General features: G+C 35.5%; 1 protein-coding gene across 2 annotated transcripts in view; it reads right to left on the bottom strand.

Moving 5' to 3' along the window:
- LOC131068113 (protein CNGC15b) overlaps positions 1–14,521 on the bottom strand; it is a 90,464-nt gene that overhangs the window by 19,518 nt on the left and 56,425 nt on the right. For both annotated transcript variants that reach the window (XM_058003294.2, XM_058003296.2), the window contains 2 exons: positions 12,869–13,161; positions 12,443–12,554 (listed from right to left, as the gene is read on the bottom strand). In XM_058003294.2, coding sequence (XP_057859277.2) covers positions 12,443–12,554; positions 12,869–13,161 — 405 coding nt within the window. The remainder of the gene's footprint in view (positions 1–12,442; positions 12,555–12,868; positions 13,162–14,521) is intronic.

Here is a 14,521-nt window from a genome sequence, read left to right as displayed (position 1 = left end):
TACATCCTCAAAGACTCCTCCTTTGTCTTGTAGACTGTCGAATTGTAATTTGGAATGTTGAAAGGCTCTGCAATAGCCTCATCTGTTAGATAAGCCAAAACTCTACCATCAAGAGCCATCACTTGCCTTTCTTTAGGTTCATAATGCCTCGCACATTCCACCATCAACTCAGTACATTGCACTATAGGGGGAGAACTAGCAGCTTGCACAAACCCATTCCTCATCATCCTCCTGGCCATCTTGGATAGATTATATCCATACATTCATTCTTTGAATTAATCCATGTCGACATGACCAAGGTTGGTGTCTCCAACCTTCTTCCATTTTGTGACTATCTTTGACTCCAGGAGCACTCCTTTGAAAACATATTGTAGACACCTAGAATTGTCCTGTCCTAATTAAATAAATATTTTATTTATTTAATTATTTTATCCTAAGCCTTCTATTAATTAAATAGATTTTTATTTATTTAATTAATTCATTTATCCTCTTCCAACCTTTCTCTATTTATTTATTTATTTAAATTATCCTTTCCCTAAATTGAATAAATATTTTATTTATTTAATTGGTCCCACTTCTTCTATTAATTAAATAAATCTTCATTTATTTAATTAATTCATTACCTTTTTCCCTCCATGACACTTGTCATTTATCTCTTGGTTTTATCCTAACCACCTTTCTAATATTTTATCCTTTTCCCTACCTACCCTTTAATCCTAGCCGACCATTTATCCTTTCACCTCTTAATCCTATCCCTCCATTTCTAAGGTGTCTTCTATATAAGAGGATTCTTTCATCCTTATCAGCCATAATCCAATAAACTAATCCAAAAACCTAATCAGCGATCAATCAATCTTCACACGATCAAGTGACTTCACAACCACAATCTGTTCTTTGTTGTACTCTTGTGCACACATAAAATCTGAGAGCAATCATATAAAACAAGATCAATGGAGATAGTAAACAATGGAGATCAAACCCTACCAAGCACATGAATGGCATAATCTTTCTATTTTGTTGTGATTTGCATGTTTGAGGTTCTTCATTGGTGTATGGTGGATTCTTAATTGTAGAACTAGGATTTTATGTGGTTGGATCTTTTATGGTTTTACAATAGTTTTATCATTCCATTTTCACCATATACACATACTTCATTTGAGCTTGACTTGAAACTCCTCCAGCCTTGGTACCCAACATCTACCCTTGAAAATAAAAAGAAACTTGTCTTACAACTATGAATAGATCCCTAGGTCTAGCTTGGAATTTAGAAACAAAATGCAAGAGAAATATGATAAGTGATAATCCTAGAACTTTAAACTTGCATTGCTGACTCTCTTTGAAAGATTTTGAAAGAATTCACATGAAAAATCAATCTCCAATAAAGTATTGAAAAGCATATTCAGATTTTCATAACATCTTTAATAATCTTTCATCTCCAAGGAGATAAAATCCTTCACATCCTTGCTAAAAACTCATGTTTCTTATCTCTTGCACAAAATTTCAGAAAACTTAAACCTTAAGAAATTCTGATTACACTTCCAGACACCTGGAAATTAACTTGAAAATGTCTTGCAATGCTGGTTGCAGGTCTGGAAATGATGGAATTCGCTGATGGAAGTTCTTAAATGAAGGTGTATATCTCCTTTGCTGGAAAATTCTCACCACTTCTTCACAAGTTTGCCCCTTAGGTCTGATTCATCTTGAAATCTAATTTATCTTGATGAAACTTGCTTCAATTCTGCTGGGGAATTGCTTTGAAATCTGATAAAAATTACCTTGAAATCATATGCAAAACACTCCTCTAGGTCTGCTCAAAATTCACACCTTTAGGTCTGCTACAAAATTGACTTGAATGTGAATTGAATTGTTGTTGAATGATGGAGAGATAGTGTTCTTGATCTCTCATTTATATGCCTTCCACCTTTAGAAATTACAAATCATTAATGAGACCAACCTAAGTAGAATGTTTATTTCAAACTTGAATTAACCCATACCAAGTCGGCCAGCCTTGATCGTATGTTTTCTCTAAAAAATTTAAAATTTCCCTCATTTTGACCAGGTCAACCATCTTAACACAACCCAAGTGGGATTAGCATGTGGTCATGGACAAGATGAGTGCGTTTTTCATGTATACATGGACTAGAGAGCACATTTGAGAGGGCATTCCAGACTAAGGGGCACATTTGACATGTTGTCAAGGACTAGTACTTGACTTGAGGGTGCTTGAGGGATTAGTTCCAGATTATTGAGCGCTAAACATGAGTTGTTAAAGAATTTCCAAGTGTTTGTGAGGGTGGGAGTAGGATTAATGAGTGCATTTCCCAGTTGCTCAAGGACTAGTGAGCACAATTCTTAGTTGTGTAGGGACAAATGAATGCTATGATGAATTTGCCAAGGAATTCCACGACTTACGTAATGAAAAATTAATACTTGAGTGTCAATCTATGTTTGAACCTTGGATTTTGATTTTAAATTTTAAATTTTGGAATTCTACACTCGAACAAGGATTGAGCATTTTAATTTTGAATTCCAAATTTCACCTTAGGATTTTAAATAGATTTTGAGAATTTCCACATTTCAATCATGGGATTTGAACGGCAATTTTGGAATTCCTTATTCAAAAAAGGATTTCATTTGAAAAGTGCATTTTGTCCAAGGATTATTTCACAAAGTTTTCACTATTTTCCTCTCCAATCAAAGTCAGAAAAACAAGGAATTTTCCTTGTCTTGGTATCACATCCTTCAAATTTTCTCATTTTTTATACTTAGTATTTTCCAAAATTTCACACTCTTGACAATTTGCCTTGACAACCTTTTGCAACATTGTTTTGCACTTTTGACAGCTTTGACAACACTTGACAACTTTTGACAACTTTTGCAATCTCACCCTCAATTTACAATCTTGAAGCTCATTCATGGATTATGAACCCGAACTTGAGACAAGATCACATCCTCAAGGATAAACCTTGCACTTAGGGATCAAAACTACTCATAGACAAACTGAACCTAAAAAAACAACTAAACTACCAAGCAAAAGAGGGGTTCACCATTTGCAATGGAGCGATGTGTGAAAAGGTCACAACAGCTAGTTCTCCATCTTACCCAACAACTCCTTGAGCCTATGATTGTAAGCTCACAAATTCTCATGCTTCCTTTGTTTGGTGTTATAAATTTCTGCAACAATCTCATTATCATTTTTTAGGAGTTTAAATTCTTCCTGGAATGGCTTCTTCAACCTTTCCAAGGATTCTATGTGTGCATCTTCCAATTTTGAGAACATGTTGATCGCTATTCCCCGTAGCATTGTGGTAGAAAAACTTAACCAATAGCCTTTCTTAATATGACCGCTTTCCAACCAAATGGTTTCACATGTCTTACAATGCCTTACAGGATCCTCTAATCCATTCCTTGTGAACTTGGGGGTTTTTTGCCTATCAACACTTGGACTCACCAAGGGGGTCACCATCATTCTTGATCGGTATGTATTGGGTGCTAAAGACTTGATTGGACTATTTGTCTCTCAATGTTCCGATGCTACACTTGCACTCTTGGACACGTCCACCATCAATGTCCATTGTACCTTGGTTACCTTCCTCATTTCTTGACTCCCTCATCCCCGAGGTCTTTGGCTCAAGTCCCCTATTCTCGGTTCTCTGCTATAGATAGATTCTCAATGTGATGCAGCAACCTCATTCTCAAGGTTCCTTCCTTCATCCTCTTTGTCGCACATCAACTATACAAACGGGTTACTTTTTGCAGACACAATCCCAAAGTTCTCTTCATTCGATACTAATTGTATGGATTGGTTGTTTGCTTGGTCTACAAGATATTCACTTACTTTGTCAAGGAGTGGAAGGTTTCTAGCAATTTCCTCCCACTCATTCCACGTACAACATGTTGTTCTCTCTTCATTGGACAGTTTCTATCTCTCCCGACTACAGCTTTGACTGACACTTCTACTTTTACTTCTTGTTGGACTCTACACTTTGTCGACGATTCTCCACTACTGTTGTCGTCGTTCACTTTTCTCTTTAAGCCGAAGAGATCTTCTCATCAATCCCTCTCCCTCCTCTCAACTGTTTGCAGTACGTGTTCTGTCCTTGTTTGGTTGTAGGGGCATTAATTATTGGAGGTACAACATCCACTTGTATCACACTCTTCTTCGTCTCTCTGTTCCTTTCCTTGTATTGTTGTAGTATTTGTTGTCAAGATTCCTCTCAGTTCCTTTCCTCTCGAAGGTCTCGAAGGGAAATGAAGTTACATGCCAACAACTTTGGTAGTCTTTGAAGGAGATGGTCAACCACGTCGTTCACTATCAGGTTATCTTGAATGGCTCTCTCAAAGACCTCTTGCGAGAGCCTCCCTTCAAACGTACTAGTTGGTGGATGCATCCCACAAGTATACCAGGTCTTGCATCAATTTTTCGTCAACCATGTTTTCCTCTCCCTCAGATATTTTTGGTTCTTCAATCGATCGACCCATTTCATCACCATACTGCCTGTTGCCATGGTACCCCTTTGTGACTTAGATCTCTAGGATTAGTATTGGCAACAACACCAAAATGTTTAATACCATAGGGTAATGTTATTTAATATGCAAAGAAAATGGAGATATCATTTGCAAAACATAGAATATCAGAGTATAACAATTCCAAGTACAATATAGTTTAAAAAAGATGTATCACTCATTACCATATGCAATATGTACAATAATCAACTAGTTCCTGATACAACAAAATGGGTACATAAATACCATCCAATAGTTGGTTAAGATTACCAACCATCGGGATCTGTCAAACACAATGACCCATTGGGAATAAATGACAACATTACATCACATAGCCGACTAATACTTACACAATTAACACTTTGGCTAACAAAAAATTTATTTATGAACACTTGGCATAAACTACAGACTACAATGTATACAAAATTTAAAGAAGAAATTACTCTAACACATAGATAACATTAGATATCATAAACCAAATAGCTAGAGCTGCATACATGGAGACTAACACCAATACAAAACTTGACATTATTCATCAATTTTTATTCCATGTTTACTTGGCCAAGTAAAGTATCTTTGACCAAGTAAAGTATCTTTGACAGAAGGATTTTCATTCACCAATAATGATTCTGGTTCAACATGTACCTAGAACTCCATTACCAATACTAAAATTTTAGCTACCCTATCCAACTGAAAATCTGAAACTGTTTTTCTGGTTGAAAACTGACTAGAAACTGCAATCAAGACTGCTTAAATCAGCACATTAAAATTGTTAATAACAAGTCCTAATCCCCTTGTGAAAGGATGAAACTCCAAAATTTGAATAGAAGGATATTTGCGGTGTCAAACCCTAGGGTACAAGCCAAAATTCGCTAGAGCATTAGGTTTTCTGATTAAAAAAACCCTAGCAAGGCACTTCTTTTACAAATCCATTATTTTCTGAAAACATCTGCAAAATCCTAGGGATTGTTATTTTGAAATGAATGGCAACTACACAAAAAACATAACCAACCTTGGCACCTCACATAAAGTTGTCAAAGGCCACTGAAATGTCATATAAAATCCTGCAGCAGTGCCTCAAATCCCTTGAAAACTTCCACTCAAAGCCTAGTCATCCTTCCAATGCTTCACCTTTCATCTTGAGTGCTCTAAACAAAAATGCTAAAAGACTCTTCTTTTTCTCATTTAGAACCCTCCTTTGACTGCACACGCTTCCTTGAGGCACTTTTCCATTTTATTTTCATTTTTATTGTTTAACTTCTGTGTGGCAAAGAGGAGCTGAACATGCACATATAAAGGATCAATCACTTAATATATGCACTTTACATGAAAACTTGATGATAAAAAGAAAAGCATGTGCTTGGAGGATATCTACCACTAACAAGTTGTAAATAACATGAAAAACGGGCCTCTCGAGGTGGTTTGTCACTAACACCTAGTAATGTTTTGCCAAATTGCACTTTTGATGTGATTTGTCAAGTAAAAGTGTGTTCTTGGAGGCCTTCCATCACTTTACTTTTGGTTGTAACAGAGAAAATGTACTGAAATATCCCAGACCAATTTTTTCAATTTTTCAATTACAAAAAGTAATGCAACACACATCCATTAGGGTTAGCACTTAAACCAAAACGATGCGGAATACAACTCTAACCAAGAATGTACATCAGGATCCCGGGTTGGGCAAGGCATGAGCATATGGTCAGAGGGTCTTAAAGCATTCTGAAAGTGACTCTAACCAAGAATGTGCGCAAAATGGACTAACATATGGTCAGAGGATCTTAGTGCATGCTAAAAGCATCTCTAACCAAGAATGTGCCCAAGATAGACTAACATATGGTTAGAGGATCTTTACAATTACGACTGCTGAAAGGAAAACTCGACACCAAGCATGTGCTTTCAAACCCAGGGTGGGAATGGAGCTACCATATGGCGGAGATGCTAAGAACTTAGAAATGGAATTAAATGTAAACAACAAGCGTGAAATGAAAATGAGAAGAAATACTGCCAGTACTACTGTTCAGCTTACAATTTGATAGTGAATGCTTGCCAAGATCATAAGATTAAGACTATACAATGCTGCAACAATATAGAAGACTCTCTCAGGCTTAACAAAAATGATAAGTCCAAGAAATTCTTCTCAAGGATCAATCTTAATATTCTGATTTATGACAGACCTGCACTTGAAATGCTTAATCAGCAACACCATGGAATCACTAAAATGCTCATTACTCTCTCAATACTAGTCCGAATGACCCAAAACCAAAAGCAATGGCTTCCTAGGAAGGAGGCGATCAAACCAATACTAAGAAATCAGACATTAACCCAACAGATTATTTAACACGAACCCCAAGGCAATTCCCAGCAGTGATGCCAGGCAAGAATGGCGATTCTTCTCTATAAAATAAAACACTTCATATTAGAATCTGCAAATTTGCACAAAGGAGGGCCCAGCCAAAACAAGAGGAAATATGCAATACCCAGAATGAATATGTTTTTGTTTTGAAATATATGAGTGAAACTACAAATCTGCCCTACCAACCGCGACTCCCGAAAATGAAATGAAATGCAAATAACTGAACTTCCAGCACAACTCAAGCTATAATGCAATCCTCACTACAAACTCTCACAACTACACTAAATCACCACTAGTTGCTATCCTTCAAGCAAGAAGCAATGCCAAGGCTAGGAGGCATTCATTCCTCGAAGCAACCCCAATACCATTCCGGCAGAGTAACATTATAATAGACATAAGATGCCCAAATGAAGGGAAGAGGCCTCCATTTATAAGCTTAACAAGGAATCTCAAGAGGCTTCTAGAAAGTGCGCCCTAATTTCACATTTGAATTTTCCTCCAAGAGATGGCGCCACTTTTAAAAGCTTTAATTAACCTTTATTTTAATTCACTTCTCTTCATAAAGTTGGCACCCCTTTTCATAAGCAAGATTTTAGACCTTAAGGAACATTAAATCCCTTCCATGATGTGTCCACCCTTGAAGACCACCTTTTAAAACAACTTGAAGTGATGAAGCTAGGCCAATGGGTCAACTTTAAAATATAACATTAAAACATAACATTATTTAAATGAAATGAACTTATCTCTCCAAAAACATCCCAAGGCCAAAAGTGACGAAGCCAACTGAACCAACTGGAGAAGAGAACCAACTGTGCCGAAATAATCAGGACCACTACCAGAAATAGAATTTACTAAAAATAGTAAATTCCAAAAAGTGCTCGGAACGCAAAGCCGGACATACCACTGCGAAGCCCTCTGAAAACCCAGAAAGAATCCGCGATCCAAACTCTAATTCACGAGTAACAACAACCTCCAAAACTGGAAACCCTAATTTCACCCATTGAGTAGCCTACGTGTCTCCGAAATAGGCCATCGGTCAACTGAAACATCATGCCTGAGAAGGGGACATTACATGTACACCTAGGGAGGGTTCACCTAATTTTTTGCCATGGACCAAGACTTTTAGAGTTGTTATTCATCCATCAACTGTACAAATGCAATTGATTGTTACTACAACGAAAAATGAAAACAATGAAGGAATAATCACAAGGCTTTGCCATTTCCCATGTTAGATTGACAAGAGGAGCAATATTTAATGCAAAACAAACTCCACTATGCAAAGTGTCATAGGGGTACGAAACCACCTTCATACACCACTAGACAAGGCTTGATCTACTCTAATAACATGATAAATTTTACACATACTCTACAATCATTCACACATAATATCAAATATCAATAAATAATAGGCACATGCATTTTGGATATGGTACATACTACATAGTACCCAACTACAATATTCACTCCTTCGAATCAATTGTTCTTTTGAATCAATGTGCATTCAGGATGTTTATTTATTCCACAAAATATGTCATATTTAACAACCTGTTGGGTTTCACTTTTAGCCAAAGAGGGGTAATTTAAACTTTAGATTTAACTATTCCTTGTGGCTTTACCTCACATAATCAACATAGAGAACTTAGCATTTATAAACTAATATTTAACCCAATTGGCTTGTATTAGAAATATTTTAAGCATAAGTTTCTTCTAATAGAGAATGTGAGCAAAACTATGCCCAAAATTTGGACTTTCATTAAAGATAGATTACCGAAGATCATTTTCTGCAGGATGGCTATATCTTTTCCAAGCCATAAGTTCCTCAAGTTCCTCAATCTGTTTTCATTGTCATATAGGTTCAGTTGCCATTATTCAAAGCATTATATCTCATCTAGCTAATATTTATCACTGGAGTTATATTTATAACTCAGTATTTCCTTCACGCTGCACTTTATCATTAAATAATGGGTTTTTGGGTTTTTAATTAGTTAAAGATAATCACTCCATTGTTTTTCATTATATTAAATAATCTGTGGTCAAAATTATCATCTAGGGTAGCAATTAGTTTTCTACTATAGTTCCTCTAGGCCCATTGGCCTTTACTGCATTGGTAGTTACATCTTTAAGCATACAATCTTGTAATGTCCCTTGCCAATTCTGATATAAATTTCAGACTTTTGACCCCTTGGAGAATTTCGTCAAACACTTGGCATATGACTGGTTCAAAGTACTTCAGACTTGTCTTGACATTATAAACCTTTGTTTTAACAATAAAGGTGACTTACAAACCATAGAACAATGATCTAGGATGATAATGCAACTATAATTCTTAATGTTTGATTCAAAAACATGAAATTGGTATGCAGAAATATAAGATTACAGCAGACTGTAATTATGACAAATAGTTGGCATGCAATCAGACATATATGACCAGACTTATCACTCCTTTATTTAGAATCAAATAGGCTTATTACATTAGCCAATTTATACCAAAATACATTCACTAGAAAACATGGACACTTTCGGATTATCTGAAGACATATGACAGCCATAGACTCACACATACAAACTGAAAATACAATGCATCTTTAATGGCAAATGAACCTGGAAGGTAGCGCCTAGGTTTGTAGATGAAGAGGCAAGCAATATCTTCACTTGTTGAGACTCCCCTTGGACAAATCAAATTTATCTCCAAATCGCCCTTGCTGCAGATAAGATTGGCGGTAATTAATTAATCTCAGCTCCTCGGTCTCCCTCTAAGCCACAAACATCATTGTTTAACTCCTCAAGAGTGGGCGCTCCAATTTGTGAAGGAACCGATGCTTCAAGGAAGAGATATGAGCAAAATTGTGGGGTTGGAGATGTGGCACGATTTTTGTTTCAGACCTGATGTATAACCTGCAACCTCCTTATTTCTCTTTCAAAATGCTTTAGGATGAATCGCCTAGCCTCCTTAAATAAAATCGATGCACATGAATGTCAAAATATGGATGAGCTGGAATCACCACAACCCAATAACTGAAGACTCAACCAAATCGTACACCATGAACTGATATAAAACTCCAATTAGCTCAATGTGAAGAACTGAATGTTCCTCACTCTCAAGGCAACCCTTCAGAGGATCTTTCACCTCCTCAGTTATGCGGATCGAAGGGAGGTATCGTTCCCTAAGACCAAATCTGTGGACAACCCTTGGCTCCACAACCTCAATGCGAAAGAAGATAACAAACAACTGATGATCAACCTTCAATTACCCTCTTCCATTAATTCTTTTCATAACCCATCATAAGATTCCTTCTAGAAGATTCGGGTAGGTACACTTTATTATTATTTTATTACACATGCACTTTTTAAAATATTATTTCATTATTATTAAAGTGCACACGTCTCATGATACGTGTTATCCCCTTATTTAGCCATAAAACCAAATAGAAATGAAATGTCAAGTCACCAATTGCCACCAAGTCGACCCCCTAATCAACTCCTTGGCCTACGAGGGTCAATTATAGGCCAACATCGTGAATGCCCACGTGCTAAGGAGAAGGGGACATTACAAATCTTGTTGCGACATTTGAGAACAATTTTATTTGGATATCTAGTTTTTAATGCAGAAGTATTACCATGGATAAATTCTTTGGTAAGTCCCTTGCTAGTTGTACTTTCTATGCTGATATTCTTTTCAGTCCTTTTGACTCTGTATGATCACTCTACAATGTGGACACTGATATAACATCAATTTCAGTTTCTTCTCCACCAATAAGAAATTTGGTTAAATAGGATTATAAAGAAACATGGCATTCCCACTTTGCATAGATAGAGAAGTTCATACTTCCATCTGAACTACAGAATACGCAAACTGCAAAGAATTTTCTGACAACAGGTTTTTGTGTTAATTGAATAAAAGCTGTCTAACTAATGGCATAAGTAGTAATCACAGTCTATAGAAGGCCCATTGGCACTATTTTTTTCTGCTTTTTGCTCCATTAAGGATTCCATTGAACAAACACACAAGGAACAAGATTCATTCATTTGAATAGCAACTGAAAACAAATGTGAACAATATTGTACAGACTCCAGAGAGACTTTGAGATAAAATAAAACCCTCCATAGTCTTCAGTATCTCTTGCATCTCTTGCATCTCTTGCAGGCGTTACTAGAGAAAACGTTGTTTTCCACAAATTTGAATACCAAATTTTTTATAAATGACAACTCAATCAAAAAATACAAGTGTTGCCCCCATTTAAGCAAGATAGGGCAATGAAATAAATTATAATAATGTTCACAAAAGATATGCTCAATGCAACTCAAAATACAACCAAAAACAATAGAAAAGACCTAAGGTAAAAAGAACCCTGGAGGTAAAAAGAACCCCAGGTTCTAAAAATAGCAAAAACTGAAGTCACTTGAAATATGCAAACATAATCAGGTGTAAAATGAAACTATATAACTTAGGAGCAAGTTTCTATGTGAGGGAAATACCCCTCAAGGAAAACAGAAATTAATGGACATGAAAACTAGAAACAAGTGCTGTCACATATCTGTAGCAAAGCTAAAATAAAAAATAATTGATTTTCTCACCATCATACACCACAATAGAGCCAACAAAGGATATGATAATTTACATAGGGGAATGCCTTGCACTAAGAGCTCCAGGTTGGATAATAAGCAAAAAAGATGACAAATGCTTAAACTACCTTAAACAAAGTTATCATGCAAATATTCATTTCTACTAATTTCTATATTTTGTAAATTTTAACCATAATTCTATTATTTTTTAATTCTCCCTAAGTTATTTTGAAATGCATTTCTATCATCTTTTGCAGTGAAAATCACTCATATCTCTTTTATCTTAAGTTACACTATTAATGATAAAGGAAATTCAAGCTTGCATGCCAATTAACTTATGTGCCTGTGGTGGATTACTCTCAATGGTATGGAAGCTTTTAACTATAGAACTTAGTATCCTAGATGTGTACAAGATACCAAAGAAGTTTCAGCACTGTAAACAAAATCATGAAGACGACATTTCTACAAGGGTTCAATATTTGCACATTTTAAAATTCATGCAAGGGAGACTCATTATATGCAGAGAGGCACATGACACTTGTCAGTATGGCAGTCTTCTGAGTAGGAATACTGAAATGTCTCAACAAGATACCAAAGAAGTTTCAGCACTGTAAACAAAATCATGAGGACAACATTTCTACAAGGGTTCAATATTTGCACACTTTAAAATTTATATAAGGGAGACTCATTATATGCAGAGAGGCACATGACGCTTGTCAGTATGGCAGTCTGCTGAGTAGGAATACTGGAATGTCTCAATATTTAAGATAGTTAAGAACTTAAAAATTCAGAAGACACCCAAGAATAACAGATCTATTCTTTCATATTTTCTCATTTATCATTTGAATTATGAATATTTTATCCCAAAAAAGGCATAAAGAAATCCCTCGCCACAAAGATAAATATTTTGTAAACAATAATTTATTTCTATTGTTCTTCATAATGCTCGTGAAATAAGTGATGTACAGATATTATTTTAATCGACAACAAGAAGCATAGAAACCATGTCATATTGCTTACCTGCATGTTACCAATAAGAAGTGCAAAGAGAACTAAACCAAGTATGACGATTACGATGGCAAAACTTATTTCTCCAATGTAGATGCTTGTATCAAGGTTTTGTCCCAGAGAACTGCAAATTAGAAAACAGTTCATGAATTTATACACTGTATATGGTAACTATATCTTGAATAAATTTAGAACACACTAAATTCATATAAAAACTGCTAACTCTGTAAATATCTATATATATATATATGACCATTCAGCCGCACCTCATTAATCTTTATATTAAATAATCTCTAACATATACTCTACTACTAACCACTATGTATTGTGAAATATGACTAGACATTTTTTTTAACTTTATCATAGATGGCATATTTCCATTACCATCCAACTGATTGTTGCAACTTAAGAAAAGAGAGTCATGTTTTGATATCTCACCTCAGGTTCTGTAAGCCCCACCATAAACAGTAAAAATATTTGCTTAAAAACCCCGAAGAAGCAGTAGTTAATTTTAGAGCCTCTTCATAAATTCCAAATTTGTAAGAATTCTCATTATTTATGCAGGTAGATGTAATATTACTCGATTTGAACCAGTTATCCCTCAGCTCATTTTTCAAACTTTTGCAGTCAAAGTAATTATTTTTACATTGTAGCCTTTCAGATCTACAAACATGCCTCCAACAGGAATCTTGGCGCTCAATTGCCAATAGGTACCAGCATGCTCCAAGAACCTAGAAGAGAAAAATCATTGACTGTTATTAGATTGTTATTATGGTTTTCCATAAATTCTACGAATGTTATTATCATCCTCCTAAAATTCTATCTTCTAACCACGTAAAGAAATGTGCAGGAAAAATCATCCAGCTGTATGAATGAATGCCAAGTTTAATTTACAAAAGCATACTATTGGTTGGAAAAAACTCCATGCTGAATATAATGATCAAATTAAGTTTTAAGTTCCTTATACGTGTACAAATTTTGATAAGCACAATCTAAAGGCTTTTGAGATTTCTTCAGGGATTATACCCGAATATCCAAACATAGGTCAAGACTCAGAATTTTCTGCTTTTTACAGTTTCTGCTGATATGCACATACAGAATCTACTCACAAAAGCATACTGTTGGTTGGAAGAAACTCAATGCTAAATATAATGATCAAATTTAATTTCAAGATCCTTATACGTCTACAACTTTTGATAAGCACAATCTAAAGGCTTTTGAGCTTTCTTCAGGAATTATACCCGAATAGCCAAACATAGGTCAAGACCCAGAATTTTCTGCTTTTTACAGTTTCTGCTGATATGCACATACAGAATCTGCTTACACTACATGTGCAGGTGATAAAAAAACAATAAAGCGATCTTGAAAGTAATTGTTTCAAGCTCCAATGTAACTTGAGATATCTCAATTTTTGACAGGTAGATTGTAGCATTGATTGTCAAAGGACTTGCAAATAATATTATATTTTGTAAACTTTAGTGTAATCTATTTTGAATATTCTGCAAGATTGAATAGAATAGCCAAAGAAGCAATATCATAACCTTAAGCTATCACTATTCAATCTTTGGCCATATTTCAACTCATGTATCAGCCACCACAAATCCAAGAAGACAACCACATCTATGCTTACCACCCAAGAGTTTGAGTGTGACAGATGCTTTGAGATCCATGGATTGGGGAATCTAGAAATAGATGGAATTGATGTGATTGGCCTTCAGACCCTCTCCACTTCTTGTGAAACAATATGATAACGATAGTGTTGCTGATCTGGCTAGGTTGCCAAAGGACAACCAGATCACTCTACCAAACAAAGTTCTCACTCAAGAATCCCTCAAGACAAGGATCTCTTCTCATTTCATTTCATATATCCCCTACTGCTAATAAATAGACTCGACCAGGTTAATGTGATGGGGCCTGATTGAACTGATAGAAAGAACAAAGGAATGTGTTTAAGTACCAAAGAGTAATCACTTCACCATACAACTCACTTTTACAACACCCATAGTTCTTTTGTAATTTGGACTAGGGTAGAAACTTGATAAAAATTGTGTTGTCCATTTTGGATTTAGTGTGCTTGCATAGAAAATTAAA

Source organism: Cryptomeria japonica, chromosome 11 (assembly GCF_030272615.1).
Source record: "Cryptomeria japonica chromosome 11, Sugi_1.0, whole genome shotgun sequence".
NCBI lineage: Eukaryota > Viridiplantae > Streptophyta > Pinopsida > Cupressales > Cupressaceae > Cryptomeria > Cryptomeria japonica.
The sequence above is the reverse complement of the archived record's forward strand: the minus strand, read 5'-3'. Positions and strand labels throughout refer to the sequence as shown.